Source organism: Miniopterus natalensis, chromosome 5 (assembly GCF_054644295.1).
Source record: "Miniopterus natalensis isolate mMinNat1 chromosome 5, mMinNat1.hap1, whole genome shotgun sequence".
NCBI lineage: Eukaryota > Metazoa > Chordata > Mammalia > Chiroptera > Miniopteridae > Miniopterus > Miniopterus natalensis.
This window is the reverse complement of record NC_142085.1, coordinates 55,965,482-55,990,489: the sequence shown is the minus strand read 5'-3', so window position 1 is coordinate 55,990,489 and position 25,008 is coordinate 55,965,482. Positions and strand designations below refer to the sequence as shown.

Below are 25,008 nucleotides of genomic sequence, written 5' to 3'. Positions count from 1 at the left end.
GGTGGTTAGCATCTGTCTTGTTAAATAATTCAGTATTCCCATCCGTTTTTCATAAAACTCTGCTTCATAACGGCAAATACTTTGGAAAAGTTCCATCAGGTTTCTCTTTTTCTGTCATCAAAAGCTAATGCTCCAAAGAAGGGTCTGATAAGTGGATTATTCCATAGGCTCAAGAAAACACTTTTAGACATCTCAGGTACTCTAGTCTTATAAAAGTCATTTTTATTAATAGCATATTTAGGAAACTAAGAAAGATCTGTGATTATATGCATTAATTTTGTCAGCTAAAACAGAGCTCAAAATTCTGCCATCAGACATGAAAGGGTGCCCCATCTTAAGAACTATGACTGCGCCCTTAGAAAATTAAGATTTTCTTAAGTGCTTAAAGCCAAAGGGATTGGTTTATTTCAACAACCACTTTTTTTTTTTACCTGAAACCTGGGACTTATGTACATGCTTTCCATTGGCAAAATAGAAGGCCCCAGCACTTCAGGTTTTCTAACTTGATCTGCTTTAAATTTCTTTATTTAAAAAATATTTCTTCAAACTAGGGAAAACCTGATTTCCTGCCTTATATTTAGGCTCAAGGTCTGTGCCATTAGAGACTTGAGATTACCTCAAAGAAGAGTCATGCAACAGATTTTTCCTTACCACCATTAGTCTATGTATTTTTCGTAATGAACAATGCAACAATAAATGCAAAATATTTATAGCATCAAATCACATTCCCAAATAGTTTGTATAACATGATAAAAATTATCATATGATAATGTCATATAAATATGCATCAGTCAAAATATGCATGTTTCAATTAATCATGAAGTTTGTACCACCTCTTTAGGATTTAATTAAGCAAACTGTTTAGGGCATTTTCTTTCCAATCTAATGTTCAAAGAACTATAGAAGATTAGTCTATTTTACATCCCAGAAGGAGAAGTTCAGATTAATTACTCTAAGATGAAATCAAAATTGTTTTTGCTTATTACAGTGCAGAGAAGTGTAGAATGCCCCGCTAAAGTTGTTTGAGAAACTGCACTGTCTGATGACTATTAAAAATAAGGGTGGCCATTGGTCAGTGCCATTCTAGGGGCATTTGAATCTGCTATGAACATGCATACTAGCTTACCTTACCAGAGCCCAAACACAACCAGGAGGGCCGTAAGGGACCCCAAGTGATTAAACTATAGATTTACCATCCCTTTTTAGCTTTCATGGGAGTCTAAGACTGGGGGGGGGGAATCTGAAAATATTTGCTAGTGATGTTTCTCTCCCCCAATAGTTCCTAGAATGTACATATCCAGATAGTCATTTCAAGACTTGAATTATATTTGAGGCAAGCTGCAAGGTAGTATGAAGTGACTCCAGCGAGTTCTCACACCATGAAAGAGAAAGAGAAAGAGAAACATGGCACCGGTAGTACCCTGTCAATCTATTTGTTGGAGCAGCTACACTCAAGAACAGAATGAAGACACAGCCTGGAAGGCAGGCAAGAAACTAGGGTTAAAGTTTGCTTTCTTTTCAGCTCTTTTTTGGAATAATTCAATTCCAAAAACTCTAAGGAAGTCCAATTTAAAAGTTTCCACAGAGTCCTATGCAGTCCTATACAGTTTCCTGTGTTCTAGATGTGAACACTTAAGGATACCCAGAGGAAATCTGCACCCTGAGCAAAAGGGAAGTAGTCATAGCTGGCCTTATTCAGTATTTAGTAGGTGACAGGCACAGTGCAAAATTCTTTAAATCCATCTTAATCACACAACCACCACTCCCCAGGCAGATGCTAACATTATCCCCATTGTGCAGATGGGGAAAGTGAGGTTTAGAAGTTGAGTAATTTGCTCCAGATCACACAGCCAGTACATACCAAAGCCTGGATGAAGACCAGGCTGTCGGCCTCCAGAGCCCAAGCTCTTGACCACTACGCCTTAAAGTGCACAGCCTTTCTAAGCATGGGAGATGGCACCCCTTCTACACAGACTTCCCTCCACAGAAAGGACAGAAAGCTCTCACGGGTTCTGCTACTTACACAGGACACTGTTCCATGACACACTAACAGACAAAGAAAATGGAATAAAAAAGGTCAAAACGTCTTTGAGGAGACAGCTGAAGTGTTAATCAATATTTGTCAATTTATTTTTTTTAAAAAAAAACCCACACAAGTTAAAGGCCTGCACTATAAGCCTATACTTCTTGTTGACCAAGGGACTTGGATTTGCTGCAAACAGTCTATCTGAACTTTCACCAGCAAGTTCCACTTAAACATTAAATGATGAGAAAGAAGCAGTAACACGTGGATCTCAGGATGCAGTCATTCTACCCACATTCTTCCCAGCTTTCTCTTTTGTAAGGAGGCGAATCAACAGCAGGACATGGGTGAGATTGACTTTCCATGTGGGTCAAGTGGGGAATCACTTACATATGTAAATTCAAAGACCCCAATAAGTATATCCTAGCTTCAAAAATTATCTCTCTACTGCTTACTAAAATCAAATTCTACCATTAGATAGTACTTTCTTTAACTAAATATTGCTTATATCTCATTAAAACACAAATTCCCTAAAAGCAAGAAGGTTCTCTATATATTTGTCAATAATGATTTATGCTTTAAAATGAGTTATTCTTTCTGAAAGTTTTCACAGAGAGTGGGGAGAAGGGCTGAGTATAGGTTCTAATGAGGAAGATGGAGGGCAAAGACAGAAGACACTAGGGCACAAGACACCTCTGGTCATTACTTTGCTATGTCTAGCCCTGGGCCAACAGGTATAACAAGCTGAGGGCAGCCAAGTGAAGGCAAAGTGGACAGAAGAAAATGCTATCTGAACATACTGTGGCACAATGTGAAATATTTTCAGAGTCCCTTTTAGATGGGACTATAAAGCACAGTAGAAGTTGAAGGAGGTGAGAGAAATAGCGTATAGCCAGGGATCACTAGAAAAGAAAAGCAACAGGCAGATCCACTTGCTACAGTCTCAAGGTGGTGACTTTTTTAAGTAAGTGAGGTAACAGATATGCACTGCTTTGCAAACCTGAGTCACTATTATTTGAGAGACAGTGTGGTGGAGTGCAGAGACAGACAGACAGAGGACATTAGTAATACTGCCCCTTCTAGTTGTGTGACGTGGGCAAGTCACTCAGGGGATAGTAATGCTCACCCTAAGTATAGCTGTGGTGATCAAATGAGAGAAAGCAGGAACATTCTACATGTGAATGAGCCTTCCTTAGAATTACTGGCAATTGGAGCCATAAGAAAAGGGTAGGTGTCAGCTGTATGTAATCTGGACAGGCCCAGATGACCAGGCACCAGTCATTTCAATTACATCCCCTCCCATGTATGGCATCTCTAGAACCACTATCTCTGAATACAAAGAAGAACCCAGTAACTGGTTAAATTTCACTAACTCAGACTATTTAAGAGTAAAGCCACTAGACTTAATAAAAGGTTCACTTAAGAGTTATTCTTTCAAAAAATTACTTAACTTGAATTAATAGTTGACAAGGTGTTGCCAAATATATCACAGTACTGCCAGATATTCTGTAATTAATAGATGGGAATTCTTTGTAATTATTACATCAACTATCCACACATGGGTGGATCTCAGTGCCTGAGAAGTTTGCTCGTTTAAAAAGAATCATAGTAATAACTGAAAATGTCTGCCACCTTGGTGACTTAACTATCAAAAATGGCCAAATAACAGTCTGAATTAATAAAATTTTATTGCACTTACTGCTAATTAAAAAGACAGATGCAATTAAATGATAAGAGGTTCATACAACCTCTTTGTGGTACCTAAAATTATCCCTATTTTTCTTTTGGAAATGAAATTATTTGAAGTGATTTCTAAAATTTAAATAGTCTGCACCCCTCTAATTGGAGTAGTACTTAACACCAAAATAAAATCTAAATCTCTATACATAAACTAAAATTAGTTCCAGTAAGTTAAAGAAATGAGCAGCACATTTACACAAAATGACAGAAAAAAATGATAACATTTTAAATTAATTTTCAATTTTCTAATGGAATTTTTCTAGCCATTTTTAATTATTTATATATGTATGATATAGAGATGAGACAGAGAGAGATAGAGATAGAGATAGAGATGTAAAAGATGTGACTGCAGAATGAATTAAATATTTACATGCAGGGCCCTGCACTAGGTAACTGGTCAAGAATGCTGACTTGAATAGGACAAGGCTCTGCTCCCAAAAGAACAGACAGAAAAGTGTGTGAGAGGCAGAATGTGGTAAAAGAGAGGTTCAGAAACCTGTTAGAGCTCACAGAACTCAGCATTTGAGTTAGGTCTTAAAGGCTTTGGAGGGGGAGAAAGTTCACGAGAAGGAACAGTAGGAGCCAGGGAGTGGCAGACAGGCTCGAGGATGGGAAGGCTCCTGAAGCCATGCAGCTGCCAAGGCTGTGAGAAGGCAAAAGTAGGAGGTTAGCCTGGGGCTGGTGGGGCCTGAGCAAGGAGTCCCGTGAATGGGGCAGGAGGGGCTCATCTCTATTCCACGGGTAACACGGAGCTCCGGAATATTTCCCAGTAGGGCATGATGGGATCAGAGATGTGTTGAGAAATGTTCCTCCAGTAGCGTGTATCAGAACTTGGAAAGACTGGAATCTTGTTCCACATCTAGAAGCCTCAGTAAGCAATGTGAGAGCAGGCTCCATGTCTCATCTGCCTTTGTGTGCTCAGTGCCTCTCGCACAGCAGAGCTTAAGCTACGCTGAGTGAGTGAATAAGTGGACAGATGAATGGGTGGGTGGGTGGATGGGTGGATGATTGAGAGGAAAGGAGATGAAGTTCCAAAACTATAGAGTGACAATGGAAATGAAAAGAAGAAAAACAAACGGAGAGATGTCATAAAGTCACAAAGTAGTAATTCTCTCTCGACCATCACACTGACTTGGATTCTTTAATAAGACACTAAGCTCACGCGCCTGCAGCTCCTCAGCATTAACTTGAATTATCTCCCCACAGTTTCACTGATTTGCCAGTGAAGGGATGACTTCTTGTAAACCTCTTTGCCAACCTCACCTCTACTTCTTAATACTCACTGTAGAAAGTTTGTCTTTTCTATGTACTTAGCCTAAGGAACTGGAATAAGAAAAAGGTAGAACTTAAGGGTAAGGAAAACCCAGAGTCCTCTATGCAACATTTCCCAAAGCACATGCCACAGAACACTAATCCCATGGGATACTTAAATGGTTGATTTTTAATATATGTGTGGAAAACACTGGTAAGCAAAGTTAAATAACAGTCTTTTAACTGGTATGTATAATGCATGTATGATCTTCAAGTGGGAAATCGAGGGTGCTGTTTTTCACCAACTGGACCATGGACATGTCTTTTCACAGAGAATCCACAAGACTGACTTCTGAGAAAGTCTCCCTGAGACATGTTGTCCCACTGCCCTACATTAGCACTGAAGCATGGGCACTTCCACGTGGGTCATAATTATCAGGAAGGTTTCTTCTCTTTTGCCCAAAATTGGATCTTTCTTGCCAGGAGCCTCCTTTGTCTGCACTGGGCAGAGAGACAAGGCCTGCAGTCATGTGGCCAATGCTGGGTGTGCTGACCAGTGCCTACCAGTCCTCAATAAACAACACCAGGCTGGACTAAGACACTCATGGTACACAAAACCCTGTGGTGCCACCTATCTGCATCAAATATAGAGAAGGCACCCTCTTCCTGTCCTAGACAAAATGGCAAAAATCCATAAGAAGGCAATGGGAGAGTAATACTGCTCATGACACCGAATAATTCATGTTCACTGGGTGGTTGTCATGGACAGAGCTCAAGTAAAATCTTGTCCCCCATCCCTGAGCCCTGGATCTGACTCTGACCAATCTAAGAGGCCCTAGGACAGTGATGCTGCAACCATGGGTTTGCTCTCCACTGGACCTCTCTGTCCTACGCGGCTGAAGGCCACTCACTGAGCCCCAGCAGCTGCTGACAAATGCACGATTAGGAACAGGGGCACCAGCGAAGCCATCACTGCTGGAAAAGTAACTCCAAGCCCCTGCCCTGCAAACAGGGGCATCATCTCCAAAGAAAGACAAGAGCAGCATAATAGGACTAAAGGGTCAAGCTGCTTTATACAGGATGTCAGAGCAAAAAAAGTATTCCCAGCACCTACTGTTTACATGACGGGCTCATTTCCCCTTCTAAAAATCTGGCCGTCCCATTCATTACACTTACTGGGCCCCACAGTGATTGACAGAGCTCCCCAAAGGAGAAATTTAAATTGCAGACAAAGGATTCACTTATTTACTCAACTTTTTGCCAGGCACTGCACTAGGAGCTGGAAATATACTGCAAACAAGAGAGACATGATCCCAGCCCTCAAGGAGCTTTCTATGGCTGCCCCCAGTGTAAAATGCCAACACGCAGTGGAAAAGGACTGTGCAAAAGTCATGTCTTCTCCCAGGGCTCTGTCACCACTAGGAGATCACAGAAGCCAGGTGTTCGTGGTGACGACAAAGGGGGCTATAAGCGACTGACCAGCAGGCCAAGTCGCGCCTCGGCTTTCTAGCCATTCCTGCGAAGTAGCATCCCATGCTGGCGCCACCATCCCAGGGGAGGTGAAGTGACTGGCTAGAGACGCGGGTCAGAGGGCCTCCTGGAAGGGTTAAAGCGCTCACATGAAGCACTTGTTTTTCTCCTTCTCAGCAACTCTTCTCTCCATGCCCAGAACTACAAGTTCAGTGGATTGAAGAGGAAGAACTTCATTGTACTAAATTTGTGAAAAGAACCAGGTGAACCCACTGGAACACTGTCAAGATCATTTCTTTCCCTCCTCATTCTTCCCATTTTGAAATATTTATTTAAATTTCTTGAATGAGAATCAGTAATGACTGAGGGACTGTCTGAAAGGGCCCTATGCCAGTCCCTACTCAGGACTACAATGAGACAGAACATGCCAAACAGCCCAGCCATGGGCAAAGGGCAGGCCACACCAATGGGAGATCTTTCAGAGTCCTCCTCTCTTCTTTCATCACATTCCCCCTGGCTCATATCATCTATGTACTCCTGTGACTCCAGTTATCCATAAAATGCAGATTTACAACTCAACAGGTAGCTCTTATATTATTTCCAACTGCCCTGGACATCTTGACTTGCCATGTCCAAAGCTGCACAAACACCTCTCCCCATAACCTGCCCCCTCACTGTGTTTCCCTTCTCGGTTGCTGGCCCTACCATCCATGCAGTTACCTGCTAGCAGAAATCTGGCATCTTTCCTGCCTCTTCTCCCTTTCTTGCCTTCCACATTCTGATTAGTCCCCAGGTCCTTCTAAATATTTTCATAATATACCCATTCATTCATTCATTCATTCATTCAATAAATACTTATCAAGCCTACTTACATACCAGGCACTGTTCCAGGTGCCCCGTCCTCATGGAGTTCGCTGCTGTCTATTTCAGTGAAGCCACCAATACCTATTGCCCATACTACATATGGCCTCCTATCTCACTCCCATCCAGTCCATTCCCCCCCACTCTGGAAGAAGGGAATTTATTGAAACGCAAATTTCATCACTGTTGTCACCTGTTCAAAACCCCTCAGTGGCATCTACTGCCCTCAAGAAGTTGGAACTCCTCGGCATGGCCTCCATGGCTTCCATGACCAGGCCGGCCTCTCAGCTTGTCTACGCTCTGGACTCTAGATTCTTTTACTTTCCTTGAGTCTCTCTCTCCACTCTGAGCCTTTCTAGGTGCTGCTTTTCACCCTCACCCTCAAAACCCCTGAACAATTGCATATACTACTGCTCCTTCATATCTTATCTTAAACCTCACCCTAGGGAGGAGGCCTTTCCTGACCCCAAACCTGGTCAGATCCCACAGCACTCTGAACTTGATCAGCTTCAGACTTAATTGAGATTTTTTTCTAATATGTCTCCTCCACCAGACTGTGAGGCAGTTAAGACAGGGACTATGTCTGTCTTTTTTACTACAATGTAATGTCTACTCTGGGCCTCCGCATAAAAAAAAGCAAAGCAGAATCCTTACTAGGTGTACCTTGAATGACTGGATGTCTAGTGGGGGCAGGGGAGCAGGAAAAGCCAAGGGCACCATCTTCAGTAATCACTCAGAACAAAGCTTCCTTAGAGGGAAACACCACTTAAAGCCCCAGAACAGAATGCAATCGTTATTTCCACTCTCCTTGGCCAAGTCCATGAACTAAGTCTTCTCAATTTTATAGGAACTTTGAGAAGTCGGCACTGGGACTATCCCTAAAATAGTAAGAGTCACGAAGTTCATCATCATTTCTCTCTCTTAACCAAACTTGGTAACTTCAAATAATTAATAGCAAATAGTTCAGTCAAGTCTAGGTTAACTCAGAAACACAGCCATCCTCTACAGGCAAGGGAAAGCACAGCTGACATTTCCTCTTATTTCCTCTTAGCATCTCAGCTCCTTGGTGACCTGAGGCAGGATGTTCTGAAAGTATTATTCTAGCTAGGTCATAGCTGCCAAAGAGTGTAGGTAATGCCAAGAGAATTTCTGGACTGCCTCAGGAATTCTAAATCACAGACACGTGTGATTTAGAATCCATGTTTAGATGTTGTCCCCACTTCAGAAGTGAATTTTGGCCTTGATTCTGCCATTAATCCAACTGAATGACCTTGAGAAGGTCATTAAACCTCTCCAGGCCTCATTTTCTTCATCTGTAAAAGAGGGTAGTTAGCTAAATGATCTCTTAGGTCCCTTCTAATTAAAATTCTAGGATTCTAGATCTGGAAAAATAACATGATCCATTTAACAGAGTTTAGGCACAGGATATTGTTTTTCTTTTCCTGTTTTCCTTGAACCCCTGGCTTAATGTTTTGCCTTTTGTTCCTTCTGTATAGTCACCACTATGCCCCTTACCCTTATCATAAGAGGCTTAGAAAATTCTTTGGCTTAATGGGACAATTTTAGAAGTGGCTCTTTTTGAGCTCCCCAATATTGGCACCACCAAGAATCTGGCACCCTCTCTTTATTCCTTTATTATTTATTTATGCTTGACTTTAAAAGGGAAGACATGAATATTCATAAAATTCTAATTTTTTATATTCTTTTCCATTAATTTCTGATCTTTCACTGTGTACTTCCACACATGGTATTTTATCCTGAGTTTCCCATACGACAGAATCTGAGACAAAGACTTGCATGCAGGTGGTCTACTGGGCATGTGATTCCAGGAAGCAGGAGTGAGGGACAAGGGGAATGACCCTGGAAAGGAGGAAAAGCCAACAGAACAATGTGTTATTGAGTTGGCCACCACTAAGGGAGACTGGTATTCAATCATAAAGGACATTCTTCAGAGTTTATGAAATACATTTTATAACCAATCACCCAGGGGCCAAAGGAAAAAGTATTTATTCATCAACTCTCATGTCCCATTGCTCTGGTGTGTTAACTTCCCCACACTTCTGGTTTGCACCTGTGTGAGCGAGTGCAGAAAGGATTTATACGATGTCCATGCTGCCATATCAGGGAAGCCCCAGAGCAAGAAGCTAGAGTCAGGCGTGAGGCAAGGCGCTTTCAGAATGCACATGCTTAAGCTGTCAAAGCGCTACAGCAATCACTGGAGTAAGATGTGGGCCAAGAGGATCTGGAGTGGTGCACTAGAGGTGTCCCATACACAGAGCTGTCATCACTACAGAGCCTGGTACTCAACCTCAGCACCATGGACATTTTCAGCCAGGTAATTCCTCGTTGTGGGGCTGTTCTGTACATTGCAAGGTGTTTAGCAGCATTCCTCACCTCTACTCACTATATCCAGTAGCACCCCCTCTCCAAGTTGTGACAACCAAAAATATCTGTAGATATTGCCAAATATCTCCTGGGAGGCACAGCCTGATAAGAACCAATGGTGTATTGTGTATCTTATTTTTGTCACTCCCCAGTGCCCCTTCTTTTCTCTCCACTTTATACCATATCAAAAGCAGCTTTCACAAGTAGACCACTGTGAGGGATACTTATGCCTTATGCCTATAACTTAATTTATAGGCTTTACCATGATATATTTCATTTAATTAGATAATACCTTAATAATAAGGAATGGTAAGATTTAAATTTCACAAAGCTACGAGCAGACTAGATATAAAATAAAAATGCTAAAATTACATTCTGAGGTTTAGTTGCTTAAATCAGGAGGAGGAGTTAAAATACATTTTTTTGAAATCTAGGTCTCTAAGTCAAGGACTCAGTGTTTTTGAGTCAAGGGTCTTCTTCCCCGAATGATATATATGTGTTATACCCACAATTTCACATTTAACTTCAAGGCCTACACTCACCCACCTAGGCCCATACAAGGAACCCCCCAGGAGACCATGTTAACTATTGTAGAGGAACATTTGGACTGTTTCCTGTGTTTAGCCATTACAAATAAATGCTACTGTGGAGGTTCTTCTGTATGTCTTTGGCTCACATATGGACACATTTGTGGTGAGTCCGTATCTAGGATGGGATTATCGGATAATAGGATATGTATATGTTCAGCATTAACAGATATTGGCAATCAGCTTTCAAGCTTGGTTATACTGATTTACACGCTCACCAGCAATGTATGGTATGAGAGTTTCAGTTGCTCCATATCCTCCTCAACACTTGGCATGGTCAGTCTCACTCATTTCAGCCAACACTTGTGTACTGGCGCCTTGTTATGATTTTAACTTTTATTTCCCTGCTGACTGAGACTAAATAATTTTCAATATGTTTATGTGCTACTTGGATATTTTCTTTGGTGAAGTGCCTGTTTATTGTTTTTGCCCATTTTTCTATTAGGCCGTTTTCTTTTTTAATAAGGGTTCTTTATATATTATGAATATTTGTCTTTTGTGGAACATGCATTATGAACACATCTCTCACTCAGTAGTTTGCCTTTTCAGTATTTTGAAAGAAGTTTTTTAATCAGCAGAAATTCTTAACTTTAATAGAGCCTATTTAATCTACCTTTTTCTTATGGTTAGTGCTTTTAGTGTATAGTTTAAGAAATGCTGGCCAACCCAAGATCATAAATATATTCTCCTAGGCTTTCTTCTACAAGTTCTATTGTTCTGTATGTCATATTTAGATCAGCAATCTATCTAAAACTGACTCTTGTGAATGGTGTGAAGTAAAGTATCTGCATACTTTTTCCCCATAAGCACATTTATTGAAGACTATTCTTCCTCACTGCTCTACATTGTCATCTTCATTGTTATAGACTCAATGTTTGTGTCCCTCCAAAATTCATATGTTGAAGTCCCAATGTGATGATATTTGGAGACAGATCCTTTGGGAGTTAATTAGGGTCCAATGGGACTAGAGCTCTTCTAAGAAGAAACACCAAAGAACTTGCATGTGTTCTCTCTCTCGCTCTCTCTGTCTCTCTCTGCCATGTGAGGTCACAGGGAGAAGATGTCCATCCGCAACCCACAGAGACAATCCAAACACCAACCCCAATGACCTTGATCTTGGACTTACATTCTTCAGAACTGTGAGAAAATAAATTTTAGTTATTTAAGCCATCCAGGCTACGGTATTTTGTTATGATAACCCAAGCTAATACTTTTGTCATAAATCAAATATCAGTTTAGATTTGTTTCTGAAGTCCACTGTAATGGTTTATATGTATATCCTTGTATCATTATTTCATTGTCTTTTTTAATGGAATGGAAATCATTTATTATTGCTCATGTTTTCTGTAGGACAGATATTTGGGAGTGGTTTGGAGCAATTCTGGCTAAGGGCTGCTCATGAGGTTATAGCCAAATGTCTTTTGGGGCTGCAGCCATCTAACGGCTTGTCTTGGGCTGGAGGATCCGCTTCTAAAGTGACTCAGTCACATGGCTGGCAAGTTGGTGCTGGAGGCCTGCAGTTCCTGTCCACATGGGCCTCTTCACAGGACTGCTCGAGTTTCCTCATGCTCCCCTCAGAGTGAACAATCTGAGAGAAGCAGGCAGAAACTGCAATAGCCTTTTATGGCAGCCTGAGAAGTCCATCAGGCAGACCATCTCAGATTCAATGTAGGAAGAGTCCACCAGGAGGTCAGGACTACTGGGGCCCATCTTGGAAGCAGGCTACCATAATTTCATTTACCTAAAGTCCAAAAATGGGCAAAATAAACTATATTTCTTGGGGGAGTGGGGCATACTTAGGTGTTAAAACTGTATAAGAAAAGAAGGCAATGATTACCACAAAAGTGGTTACCTCTTGGAGGGAGGAAGCTGTGAATTGATAAGAATTATTACTTGTAAAAGAAAACATTTATGTTTTATGCACCTTTCCAACATGTAACATATTTTGTGATTTCAGTTTATTTTTTTAAAATTAAAACAAGAGAATTGACATGAGAAACAGAAAGTATTCTTTTTTATGTCTCAAATATATATTAACGGATTCTTTTTTTAAAATATATTTTTATTGATTTCAGGGAGAGGAAGTGAGGGGGAGGGAGAGATAGAAACATCACTGATGAGTCATTGATCAGCTGCCTCCTGCACACCCCCGACTGGGGATTGAGCCTGCAACCCGGGCATGTGCCCTGACTGGGAATCGAACCTCAGTCTCCTGGATCATAGGTGGGTGCTCAACCGCTGAGCCACACCAGCATGGCTTAATGGATTCTTAAAGGCTAATTTAAAGTATGGTTTAAAGAAAAATAGCAACAGCAACAATGAACACTGATAATAAAATAAAAGTATTTAATTATTAATTAATTATTATAGTCTTATAATAGTTGTTGAGATCTGGTAGTATAAGTTTTCCAATTCTGTTTTTCTTTTCCTTCAATGTGTCTTGCATCTCCATGTCAATTTTAGAAACAGCATTTCAATTTATACAAAATTTCATAGTAGGATTTTTATAGCACTGAATTAAACATATGGATCAATTTAGGAAGAATCTGCCTTTTTAGAATAGTCTCCAATCCATAAACATAGTGTGTCCTTCCACTGATTTAGGTCTTCTTTTATTTCTCCCAGCAATATTTATAGTTCTCTGTGTAAAAATCTTGCACATATTTTTGTTAGACTTTCCCCCCTAGGTATTCAATGGTTTGGATATGTTAAATGGTATTTGTAGACATTTTTAAGCTTTGTTTTTAATTTTTTGGGGTTGGTATATAAAAAATAATGGATTTGGGGGTATCAGCCGTGTAGAGACCTTGATTAATGCACTCATTAAACATAATAAGCACACCTGGTTTTAGTGCACTTCACTTTGTTGTGCTTTGCAGATACTGCATTTTCATCAATATCCAGGCAAGACCCTTCACCAGCAATAAAATATTTTTTAATTAAGCTATGTACTTTTTTTTAGACATAATGCTATTGTACACTTAATAGACTACAGAACAGCATAAACATAACTTTTATATGCACTGGGAAACCAAAAATGTCGTGTGACTCGCTTTATTACAATATTCACTTTAGTGTGTGGTCTGGAATCAAACCCACAATATCTCTGATGTTTGCCTGTATGTCGGTAGAGGAGGCATTCAGTTCTAAACAAAATGTTATTTGTACCTTTCAAATCTTATATTTTTTATCTTTCTTGACTTATTACATTATCTATGTAATTGGACAAAATTAAATAGAAGTGGTGATAGTGGTCATCTTCATTTCATTCTTTTTTTTTCTTTTTTTTTTTTTGAGAAGGAAGAAGTAAACCTGTTTTTATTCACCAACAACACATCAAGTTTTCATAGGAAATCCTGTGACAGCTACAAAAACACCAGTTATAATAAAGTTTTAAGATACAAGGTTGATATATATATTTTTTTCATTCTTGATCTCAGGGGAAAAGCTTTTAATATTTCAGCATTAAATATGAGAAAAGCTTTAATATTTCACCATTAAATATGATGTTTATTGTAGGTTTTTTATGGATATTTTTTGTCATATTAAGGAAGTTTCATTCTATTTCTACTTTGCCAAGAGTTTTTATTACTTATTGTGTTAAATTTTATCAAATTATGTTTCTGCATCTATTGAGAATATTGTATGAGGTTTTATTTTATTCTGTTAATGTGGTTAATTATATTGACAGATTTTTACATTTTAAGTCAACATTGCATTCCAAAAAAAAAAATCCTAATTAGTCATGATGTAGCATCCTTTTGTAAATGTATCACTGCCTTTGGTTTGCTGATTATGTTTAGAATTTTGAATCAATGTTCATGATGAATAGAAGTTTTCCATTTTAATGTAACCCAATTACATTAAATTATTATTTTCCTCACTCCTAATGCCCTTGTGATGCGATGGGGCCAAGGTCATGCTGGGATCATAAAATGAGTGAAAGTGTTTTTTATTTGTCTATTCTCTAAGAGACTCTCTCTAAGTTTGGTTTTATTTTTTCCTTCAGTGTTTGGTAGAATTTACCACTGAAGCTATCTGGGTTTAGAATATTCTTTGTAAAAAAGATTTAATTATTTAATTCTTTAATAGATGTAGGACTATTCAAGTTTTCTATTTCTTCCTGTCCCTGTTTTGGTGAATTAAATTAGACATAATGTGACTTCTCTTTTGCAGGAACTCCCAGAATTACTCGCAGTGATGACTACTTTTGTGTAACATCAAATGATTTGGTCTAGTAACATATGTGTGATATAATCTTTTTATTCACTCACATTTCACATTTTTGGCACTTTTCATAAATTCTAAAGCTATTATTTCAAGTTACTCTTCCAGAGTAAAAATTAACAATCATTGAAAGCTGTCCTAAGTAGCATAAATCTTTCATCAGACTCTTGGCTGCCATAATTACACACACAGTTGAGTTTGCTTTAAATATGTTCAATCTATTAACAAATACATGTTATGGCATATTAAAATAGACCCTTTCAAATCATTACATCAGGTGGGAAATTCACTATACAAGTCATAAATCAGGATTTAATAAATATAGGGGAATTATAGATTACCTAAATAAATACAGTTTTCAAAGAAACTGAGGCTCAGAGAGGCTAAGTAACTTCTCCAAGATTATACAGTCAGTAAATGGCAGAGCTGGCATTAACAACCCAGGTCTCCTGGTTCTTGCTCTAGTAATCTTTCCATTCAAACTACACATTCCATTTGGCATTAAGAATGATGGAACATGCTGAAATTTGGCCTACACTTTTTTAAGATTCCCCCCCAATTACATAAAGAAAGATAAAACAGGACCCATATCATAGTAAATAACATTTTTAGGCTTTTGTGTCTTTTTTAATCACTTTGAATTTTAAATGACCATCTTCTAGCCTACACTGTGTTTCAGATCTCATTTCTCAGCTGTACAAATATAGCAGATCTTGATAATCTGCCTGGAGACCTTCTGTTACTCCACTTTAACTGCCCCTGTACTCGCACCATGCACCATTCCGCCATCTAAACGCTGCTAAAATTGTGTCTTACTTTCCAAAGTCAAACTATAATGGTGTTTTGATTATATTCCAACTACACTCTAAGTTCTTGGTGGTCAGGGATGATGATATATGTATTTGTATTATCTGGTACAATGTGAAAAACATTCAGTAAATACATAAGTGACTGAAGACTTACAAAGCACTTTGGATAACCCAGTGGTTATAAATATGGGTTAAGGAGACATCATGCCTAGGTTCAAATATCAGCTCTGCCACTATTACCTGTGTGACCTCAGGTTAAGTTGCTTAGCTTTTCTGGGTCTGTTTCCTCACAAGTAAAACAAGGTTAATAATAGTACCAAATAGAATTGTTTAAAAAATAAAATGAGATCATCTATTTAAACGATGCCTGCCTGATAATAAGTGCTCAAAAAATATTAGCTGCGATGAGATTTTATCATTACTGTTATTAACAATTCCTACCTGCCATTCACCATAATCCCTCCTGTCCTTGTGCTCAGTGACTTGGAAAACTCCAAATCTGAGGGTTCAGTGAACCTCTCCTTTTTTTTAAGAAATGTATCTGCTACATAAATAGTAAGTCATCCAAATCCCATTAACTCTAAGTAATTTTATTTAATAATCATATTTTAAAAGTTGGACACAAAAATAAGTGGCAAAGCAATTCTGATTAAATCCTGTTTTCCCAATGGCTATTTGGGCTACGGCATGCATACGCGAGCCCCAGAATATTGAATAACAGATAACATAAATAATGATCATAATGCAAACCACATTCTGATTCCCATTTCCCTGCAAGTATGACTCCATGTAAGAATTAAAAGAGCCAAAAAGTAACATGCTTATTAACTGTGGGTTACTCAGCTTCATACACAGAGCTTAGCAGATCACGTGAATGTTTCCACATTCTCAGCGAAGTTAATGGTTCCATAGAGCCCAGCTCTTATAACCCCTTAAGAATTTCAAGATTTGCCTGAAAAAATATATCATATTTCCATGACTGTGACTGAACGCAAATTTGGAAAGCTCACTGAAAGCAAACCATCCTGGAAGACAGGAAATGGTCATTGTTTTCAAAGAAAGGCAAGACGCTCCTGCACACAGGAAATCAAGCTGGTCTTAGGGGCTGATCTCATCTCCCTCCACACAAACCTGCGTGTCCGGCATGAATGGGCCCTACTCTTCACCTCAAACAGGGGGACCTGGTGGGGATCAGAACATGATCACCTGTCATTTGAGGCAAAAAACATTTTATTCAAAACTGCCACATAAATGCATCCAGAGATATATAGTCCCTCCTCTTTTCACATGTCATTTCATTTAAAAGTATTCAGGGACTTAGAGGGATTCTGGATGTATATAATGGGCAAGCTACAGCCTCTGGGAAAACCTGTGGAAAGACTCAGATCTAAAGGGTCGTTTCCTAGATACACTGTTTTCGGCAGCAGAGCTCAGGAAAACTTTCATTAAAAAGTTGCTGCATTTCATCTTTTCCTTATGAACAAAAATAATGACTAATAGTTTTATTGACTTTTTTTTTTTTAATTCTTGGGAGCAAAATGTTTTCATAGGGCAAGTCTAAGACCGTGATGTAAAAATCCTGGTTTGAGTCCCAGCTGGTTACTTTGACCAGAGGTAGACAAGGTGGGGAGACCCAAACCTGCCCAACCATCCAGAGGACTGATGTCCCATCAATGGAGCCGAGTGCTATTTCACTTGGAAAGCAACAAGACCAATATAAAAAACATTATACTTAAAATCTACTTTGCATGTCTTTACTTCAATGGTCAAACTTTCAGGAGAGTAGGGCAGGCCTAGTGTTTTGATGGAGACTCACTGTAACTTGGCTCTTACACTCCATGCCCAAAGTCCTTTACCAGCACAATCCTCTTTGAATGAAGTCCCGAAGGGTTGAATTCATATTAAAATCTCTAATGTGAGAAGAATTACAGCAAGGTTACAATATAATTAACCTGAATTATCTTTCAAAACTCTTGCTGATAGATATTCCTGCCACGTCAGACTATGCTCATGCTGTGATTTTTTAAATTAGCAAAGAAAGAGGTTTCCATATTCGTTCAAACTGAAAGAATAAAGGAATCTTTGCATAAAAAGAGTTGGTCAATGCTTTCCATTATTTTCTAATACTGCTCTTACAATAGAGTTTTGGGTTAGTCTAGTAGCTTCTCTGTATGGCAGAGCCTTATTCTGTCCACTCCCTAAAGTCTGCAAAAGTCTGCGATTCTTATTTAAGGACCGTGGTGGTTCCCTTCACTGCTTGGAGAGGGAAAAAAAAGCAAAATCGGGGCTATTATCCTGTGTTTATAACAAGTCTATTACCATAGTAACAACTGTGATGTCACAAAGCCAACACCAAGGGCCAAATTCTGTCTCTGAACAGGGAAGGGCAGCTTAGCATCGGAAATCGGGTGAAATCGGATGCAAACAAGTGCGGCCAAAGGAGGGTCAATGCTTGTGGCGATCACCAAAGTACAGGGAGTTCCCCTTCTCTGAAGAAAAGGGGGGGGGCAGGAACAGAAAAGCAGTTCCCCAGGCACACAAGTAAGCTACACCCACACTTCTGTGTGCAGCTGTGCAAAAGGAGAGTGGAGATCCAAGAGTCTGTGGTATCAACCATGTTCCCAATCACGAGTATTCCACTGGGCCACGGCCTGCCAAATGTGGACGGGGTCCAGTGGTGAGCCCGCCCGAGCACAGGAAACATGCGCTGAAACCAGGGCCTGACCAAACAGGGCCTGACCAGGGCCCTCTGGCACCTCAGGGAAGCAGCAGCTTGCCTTACTTATGATGGCACTCACTTTCAAACCAAACTGAGGTTTCACCCCTACTAGGTCCTCCCAGTTCACAAAACCACTGATTCTCAGGGTGAGAGAACTCACTGAGTCTCCCAAAAGATGTGGACTTTAAAAAATAGCAGGAACAAGTTGCATCCCCTGTCACTGAAACTAAAGTAGCAGATTAATAAGTATTCTTATTTGGATACAGTCTAGGGAAGTTTTGTACAAATATGCTAAAAGAGCAACTTTAAATTAAAAAGAGTATTGGATTAGGAAACAGACGACCTTAGTACTAGTCTTGGCTCAAGTACTTAGAAACCGTGTGACTTGAGAAAGCCATTTAACCAATTTGAGCTTCAGTTTTTATTTAATACTATTTAACATGCTAATTTCAGGGTTCTATAAAGATCAGATTAAATAAAATAGCAAGTATGAGTGAGTTTCATAAACTGTAAAGGATTTAATACAAACACAGGTACTATTATTAGCATTGTCACATAGAATTGTCACAGTTCATAATACAACAACAACAATTTGAACACTAATAGTTATTTTCTTTCCAGGAATCCAAAGCATATATATGATCCTCATCTTCCCTATCCTGAGAGGTGGACACTTGCATGATACAGTCAACTCTAAATTATTCAGGGGCTGATTACCGAGGGGCCTTTTGCTTCTAGGCATTCTACCATTTCTTAGTTCCCCTCAGGAAGCCACGTCAACCTGCATATGGCTGTACCACTGACAGCAAGTGTGCCTCGACTCTATTAACCTGAATAATAACTCTGGTAAAGTTTTAGCAAAAGAAAGAATTGAAATGATTAACTAGACAGAAGTTTTTGGATAATCCGTGGACTTTTCTTATCCATGGATAATTACTCACATAACTGTCTGGGAGATTATGGTCAAGGTCAGATAGGTTGGGACTAATTCAACAACAAAGTAGCCTGCACTGTCTCATGTATGTGCAGTAGCAATTTAAATAGTCATTTATTCCGCAAATATTGGTGACACACCCACTATGTGTCAGAGCTCATCACATACCCTGAAAACCCCACTATTTTCCGATCCTCACTGCTCCTGTCACGATACTCCACAGAGGACCTTGGCAAAGCTCATAGCCCGACTCTTAGAAACACTATTCACCTTCCACTTATCATGAGACTTTTACCAGTCTTACCCTCACGCCGGGGTTACCAAACTGTGGTCCCCCGTCAAACTCTGCTCACTGCCTTTTTAATATAAAGTTTTATTGGAACACAGCTATGCCCATTTGTTTACATATCATCCATGGCTGCTCTCCTGTGACCACAGCTGAGTTCAGCAGTTGTAATAGAGACAGCACAACTCCAAAGCCTTAATTCCTACCTGGCCCTATACAGAAAAAGGTTGTTAACCCCCAATCTAGACAACATGACTAAATCAAAATTCATCTCTCCTGTAAATTTCTGCTTAGGAACTAACAGAGTAAGGTCCTTGAACACGGAGGACCTTTCTGCATCTTTGTCTTTTCCTATAGAACCCGGGAGTAGGATCGAGTCTGGTGTAGAGCAGATACAGAAAATTAAACACGTCCTCCACACTGTGCTTTGAACAGATGAGTGCCTTGGAGTTGCATGGAAGACAGCACAAAACCGCTGGGGTTCGGTTGCTCTGGCTTGGAATTCCTCAGAGTTCCAACGTCTAAGACTTCCAAGGCTCAGTTTTTGGCCTCTATCCCTTTGCATATTTATTTCCTGATCTGATGTGGAATTAGAATTAAATAGGAGCTGTGTGCTTGAATTCCACGTGGCTGGCTCAGCAGGAAACTCCAGGGCAGGTTTTTTGGCATGCCAAATTCATGTTAGCCTCAGCTATGCTAATTTCTAAAGCTGTTTGCTTTTGCTCAAATAAATCTTAGAGGGGAATTTGCATTTGGATGCACACCTTTTTATGCACAAATCATGTGCATGATCACTCTAGGGCTGAATAAAAACTGGAAGAAAAAAAAGAAAAAATTAAATGGCTTTTGTATGGCAGGGACCATGTTAGATAGCTTTGCATACATTTTCTCATCTCAGGGACACAACAAATCCCTTGAGGTGGAACTATAATCCCCATTTAGCAGACGGGGAAACTAAGGAGAAGAGAGCTTGTGTAATTTGTCCATGTTCACAGAGCTGGCAAGTGACAAAGCTTAGATTTGTCTGAATCTGAAGGCTGTGTTCTTTTCACTTAGTCACACTGCCTTAATGATACCCTCATCATCACTACCACTCATCTAAGTCACTGGGCATACATTCAAACATGAACGTCACATGTATAAAATTAGCCACCCCTCTTCTTTTCAGCTGGCCCTTGGGAGATAAATTTGGGCCCCTCCATATCACAAAACAATCAAAGGAGGATAGGGCATTAAAAAGGCAAATTTTATATGATACACAAATTATATTAGTAATTAGTCGACAAACACAATTACAAGTGACTTTCACAGGTAAATGTATTTTGATGACATATCTGAGGACCTCAGTGTGAAAGGACACTTACTGCTGAAATATACCAAGTTGCCCGGACAGGCGTGGCTCAGCCGTTGAGCATCAATTTAGGATCCAGGAGATCACTGTTCGATTCCTGGTCAGGGCACATGCCTGGGTTGCAGGCTTGATCCCCAGTCAGGGGCATGCAGGAGGCAGCCGATCAATGACTCTCTCATCACTGATGTTTCTATCTCTCTCTCCCTCTCCCTTCCTCTCTCTGAAATCAATAAAGATATATTAAAAAAATTATACACACACACACTCACACACACACACTAGGCCAACAAGAGAATGTATCCATACCATGAAATAAAATGTTATTAACACTTAGAATATGGCACAATATATCTATAACATAAGCCCAGGAATTCATATCTACAAATATCTTCACTGTTGTGGAAACAGAGCCAAACACCTACCTTCCCTAAAAAAAATACAACTATTAGCTTTAGGAAATCACACTAATTACTGCTATAAAACTCAGTATTTATCATTGTTCAATTCAATATACAAAAAAATAAACCAGTGTAGCAATTAAGTCTTCTAGCACAATTCCAACATTTTACAGCAACCCAGATACAATATTATTGAACTTCTTTCTCTGTGAGGAACATATCTGAAACCTAGCTTGCAATATCACATCGTGCTCTGCCCACTGCCATCAGGTTAATGCACTGCCATCTAATTTCTAGAAATATAAAAGAACTCATTACATTTTCATGCAAGTGAAATTCAGATCTCCACTTTTTTTAAAGGTCTCAAAGAGCTTCCTAGGAATTAGAAAGAACTCTATGGAAGAGATGGGTAATCTAAGTTGTTTCTTAAGTGGATTTAGAAGAGGGAACTTTCAAGAACAAAGCTGCCACACACCCTTTACAAAACTCCCCCTTCTTACAGAAATCCATGGAGGAGACCTCACCCTCAAGACACCACCAACCATGGTTACTTTTTTTCTTGCTAACCTGTCAGTATATATCTTATTTTTAAAATTATTTCATCTTTATTTTGAACAGATTATTTCAGAGAAGGAAAATAACTTTTGTAGCCAGTGGTAGAAAAAGTCCCTTGCAGGTTGAACGTTTATAGTCTAAGCAATAGATTGGGGGGTTTGTTTAATATAGCGATGCTGCATTAAAGAATACATGCACTAACATTTCTTATCTACAAAGTTTCTAAGAGTCTTTTCCAAAATTAACTTGAGCTTGATAATTATTTATAAGATAGTTCAAACAACTTTCTATGAGTCACTATTGTTGGAAACCCCAGTAAAGACTTACCTGCTGGTGGCTTTATGAAAGGTGGCGGAATTAAAGGGACAATAATGGGCACATTGCCATGATCCTTTGACCCTGCGGGTGAGTCACTGAGTCCATTTCCTGTGGCAAGCCCTGAATAGCCTGTGCTTATATTGTATGGTGAAATAACACTGTCCTCAGGTAATTTTGGTTTTGGCAAAGAATTTTCTGTAAGAGAAAAAAAACCATGTTCAATATGACAAATGAACTTATTTTCCTTATGACGACGTTTTCTCAAGTGAAACAGCTATGCAACAAAACAATTTTTCCTGGCAAACTTCTAAACACTTTACTAGAACTCTACAGACCATCCAAGTTTGTTACCATAAATTTCCAATGGGCTCCTTTATAATTTGCCCTACTATGATAACTAACATCCCAATTGTATCATGATGATGAATTTCAGCACTGTAAAAGCCCATAGAAAATTGAGAGGGAAATAACCTTTTCCATGTACAAAGTGATATATAGCAGGCATTGCTCTGTCTACCAAGGAGACAGCTTAAAAAGTGCCCCCCTAACCGAGCACTGTAACTAGGTCCCAGTGTATTATAAACGTGGTTCATAATATAATCAAAAGCACCAATATGAAAAGAAACAAATGATTAGGAGCAAATGTTGCATGGGGTAGAGCAATTAAATTAACCCATTAATATCAATTAAAAAGGAACAAAAATGAAAATAAAGAAAACTTACAATGATATGAACTTTGTGAATTTTATCTGTGCATGTCAATCATTTAAAAAAACTCAACCATAGAAAACAACTTTTTCCTTCTAGTCGCATATCCTGGCACTCCTGTCCCCGGAGGGAAAGATTACTACCTAGACCAAGGATTTTATGAGCTATTAGTTTATAGAATATGAACTCACAACTTGTATTTTTCATTTACAGTGAAACTGATACTACTGCCATAACGTGATGTGTACCATTTCATAGCAAGCTTAACATAAAATCTGTCACGTACGTTCAATCCCACATGCCTGCAGGACAGCTCATTTACATTTCGTGGCTTGGCGTACAAAAAGGAAAAGTGCTATTTTAGAGACTGGAAACAAAATGCACGGACAGGTAGAACCGCATGCCGGCAGAGCTTTGAATGCAGTGCAAATACTGGCCACACTGCCAGTGACGACACAATTCGTTTCAGCCGCATTTTATTAAAGTTTCCCAAATGGGTCGTTGCTTCTTCACACACTCCTCTTCTTGGACAAAGAGTCGTTCCAAATTTAGGTTCGTACGTTCAGTATCCACACCAACACTCACCCATGGCTCTAAGCTCCCTCACGGGAGAGCTGGCACTGCTCCCACCAGCAGAATCGCTGTGAATTCAGCTCTGCCAAGCCTCTAACTTCCACCCTTTCGCTGGGCTTTAAGGAACTTCTTAGAGAGTAACCCAGGATCCAATCATCCACTACTCTCTTACTCCTCTACTTACCCTACTCGCAGGTGTGGGGATGTGGGAAGGGAGAAAACTTTAGACACAAAACAGCAATAGGACTATCCTTTAGAATTCACACACAAAAAGGAGGGGATTACCAAAGTAACCATGATATTCTCTTGCGGTCTCAAAATCTAAACCGAGCATTTCACTCCACAGAAAGCACCAGTCCTCAGCAATTCGTATATCCCAGGGCTTAGGAAACTAGGAGAAGTTAGTAAACATCCCTTTTCTATCAATTTGTGGGCATGACTACAGCACTTAAGGTTCCCAGCCCTTGTCTAGCTAGTTCTCCCATTGCTGGAAGGAGACCAGGCTGTGTCTACTTTTGTTTTACGTTGTGCTCTTATATTCTGTGGGATTCTGCTTATGGGAAAGCGCTCCTGGGGCTGGGGATGTACATCAACCATTGGCATAATCAATAGAATGAGTCCCAAAGCAACTCAATTCTGGCTAGTTGAGATAGTCAAATCCTTCTTGGCATGAACAAAGGGACGTTAAATGTCATTACCTTTGAGAACAGAAATGTGCTGCCGGCTCTCTCCATCTGTAGGGTAGCTCCTGAATTCAATATCTTCACCATCTTTCAATTCAACCTTATCATAGCCATACCAGCCAAGGAGTTCATTCATGGTGTTTTCTGCAAAGTTCTGAAAGAGAAGCATAGACTACTTATTTATATAATCAATAACTATTTGCAAAGATTGCATGAATCAAATTCCGCTTGCACTGCCCATTTACTACCAGCCTCTACCCACCTCCCCTAGAGGCGTGTTCATTTTTCAAATCATGTTTAAAAATTGTAATGCATTTAAATCTCAGGATGACACATCAAATTATGACAGGCCTCAGACATTTGCAATTTAAAGATAATAAGAAAAAAGGTATTAGTCAGTTTTGCTTATGAACAGAAACACAGTTTTAGCATATTCCTCTGTAAAGTCTATCCCACACTAATATAAAAATATTGAAAGGTAAAGCCCCAAAATAGCTAAAATAAAAAAAACGATTTTGAAAATGAAAACAATTAATTGACCTTTTGTGGCTCAGATTAATGTAAATTAAAATCGCTTTCTGATTCAGTTGATGCCTCTTAACATGACTCATCTCAAATAAAGTGAAATCTCAGCAAAGGAATTTTTTGTCAACCGCTACCACACAGAAAGCTAAATAGGCTACAAGGGTCTCCCTTTTTTATTTTCCCTTTTGCAAGAGTATTCTTTAAAAATCAGTGCATGATTTGCTTTATAAATTTCATTAGTGACAGAGTCTTTCTCCATGAAATCAAAGGACACTCTATTGTCTTTTGATAGGTAATATAAAAGTACCAAATAACGTTAAGGTTACTAGTCAGCCCAGATTTTGGATAATGCATGAAAACACTTTCTGAACTATAAATCAGTATCTAAATATAAGGTGTTGTTATTATAGATATGAAACTGTGAAAATAATAGACACACTTGGATAGGTTTAAAGCCTTAACATCAGGTGACTATGTTTTATGAACTTATCAACTGCTAGATCTGGAAGCAAGATGTGAGACTATGTTTGCTAATAATCTTAATGTTTGTGTGTGCCTTAAGAATCTCTAGCTGAAAAATAGAAAGATATTGGTTAGTGGGTACA

At 39.3% G+C, this 25,008-nt stretch overlaps 1 protein-coding gene across 1 annotated transcript in view; it reads right to left on the bottom strand.

Moving 5' to 3' along the window:
* The window catches only part of SOBP (sine oculis binding protein homolog), a 153,185-nt gene that overhangs the window by 115,093 nt on the left and 13,084 nt on the right, over positions 1-25,008 (bottom strand). Inside the window, exons 2-3 of the mRNA XM_087817540.1 lie at positions 23,894-24,032; positions 21,924-22,109 (exon numbers count right to left, since the gene is read on the bottom strand). Of these exons, the coding sequence (XP_087673666.1) occupies positions 21,924-22,109; positions 23,894-24,032 (325 nt within the window). The remainder of the gene's footprint in view (positions 1-21,923; positions 22,110-23,893; positions 24,033-25,008) is intronic.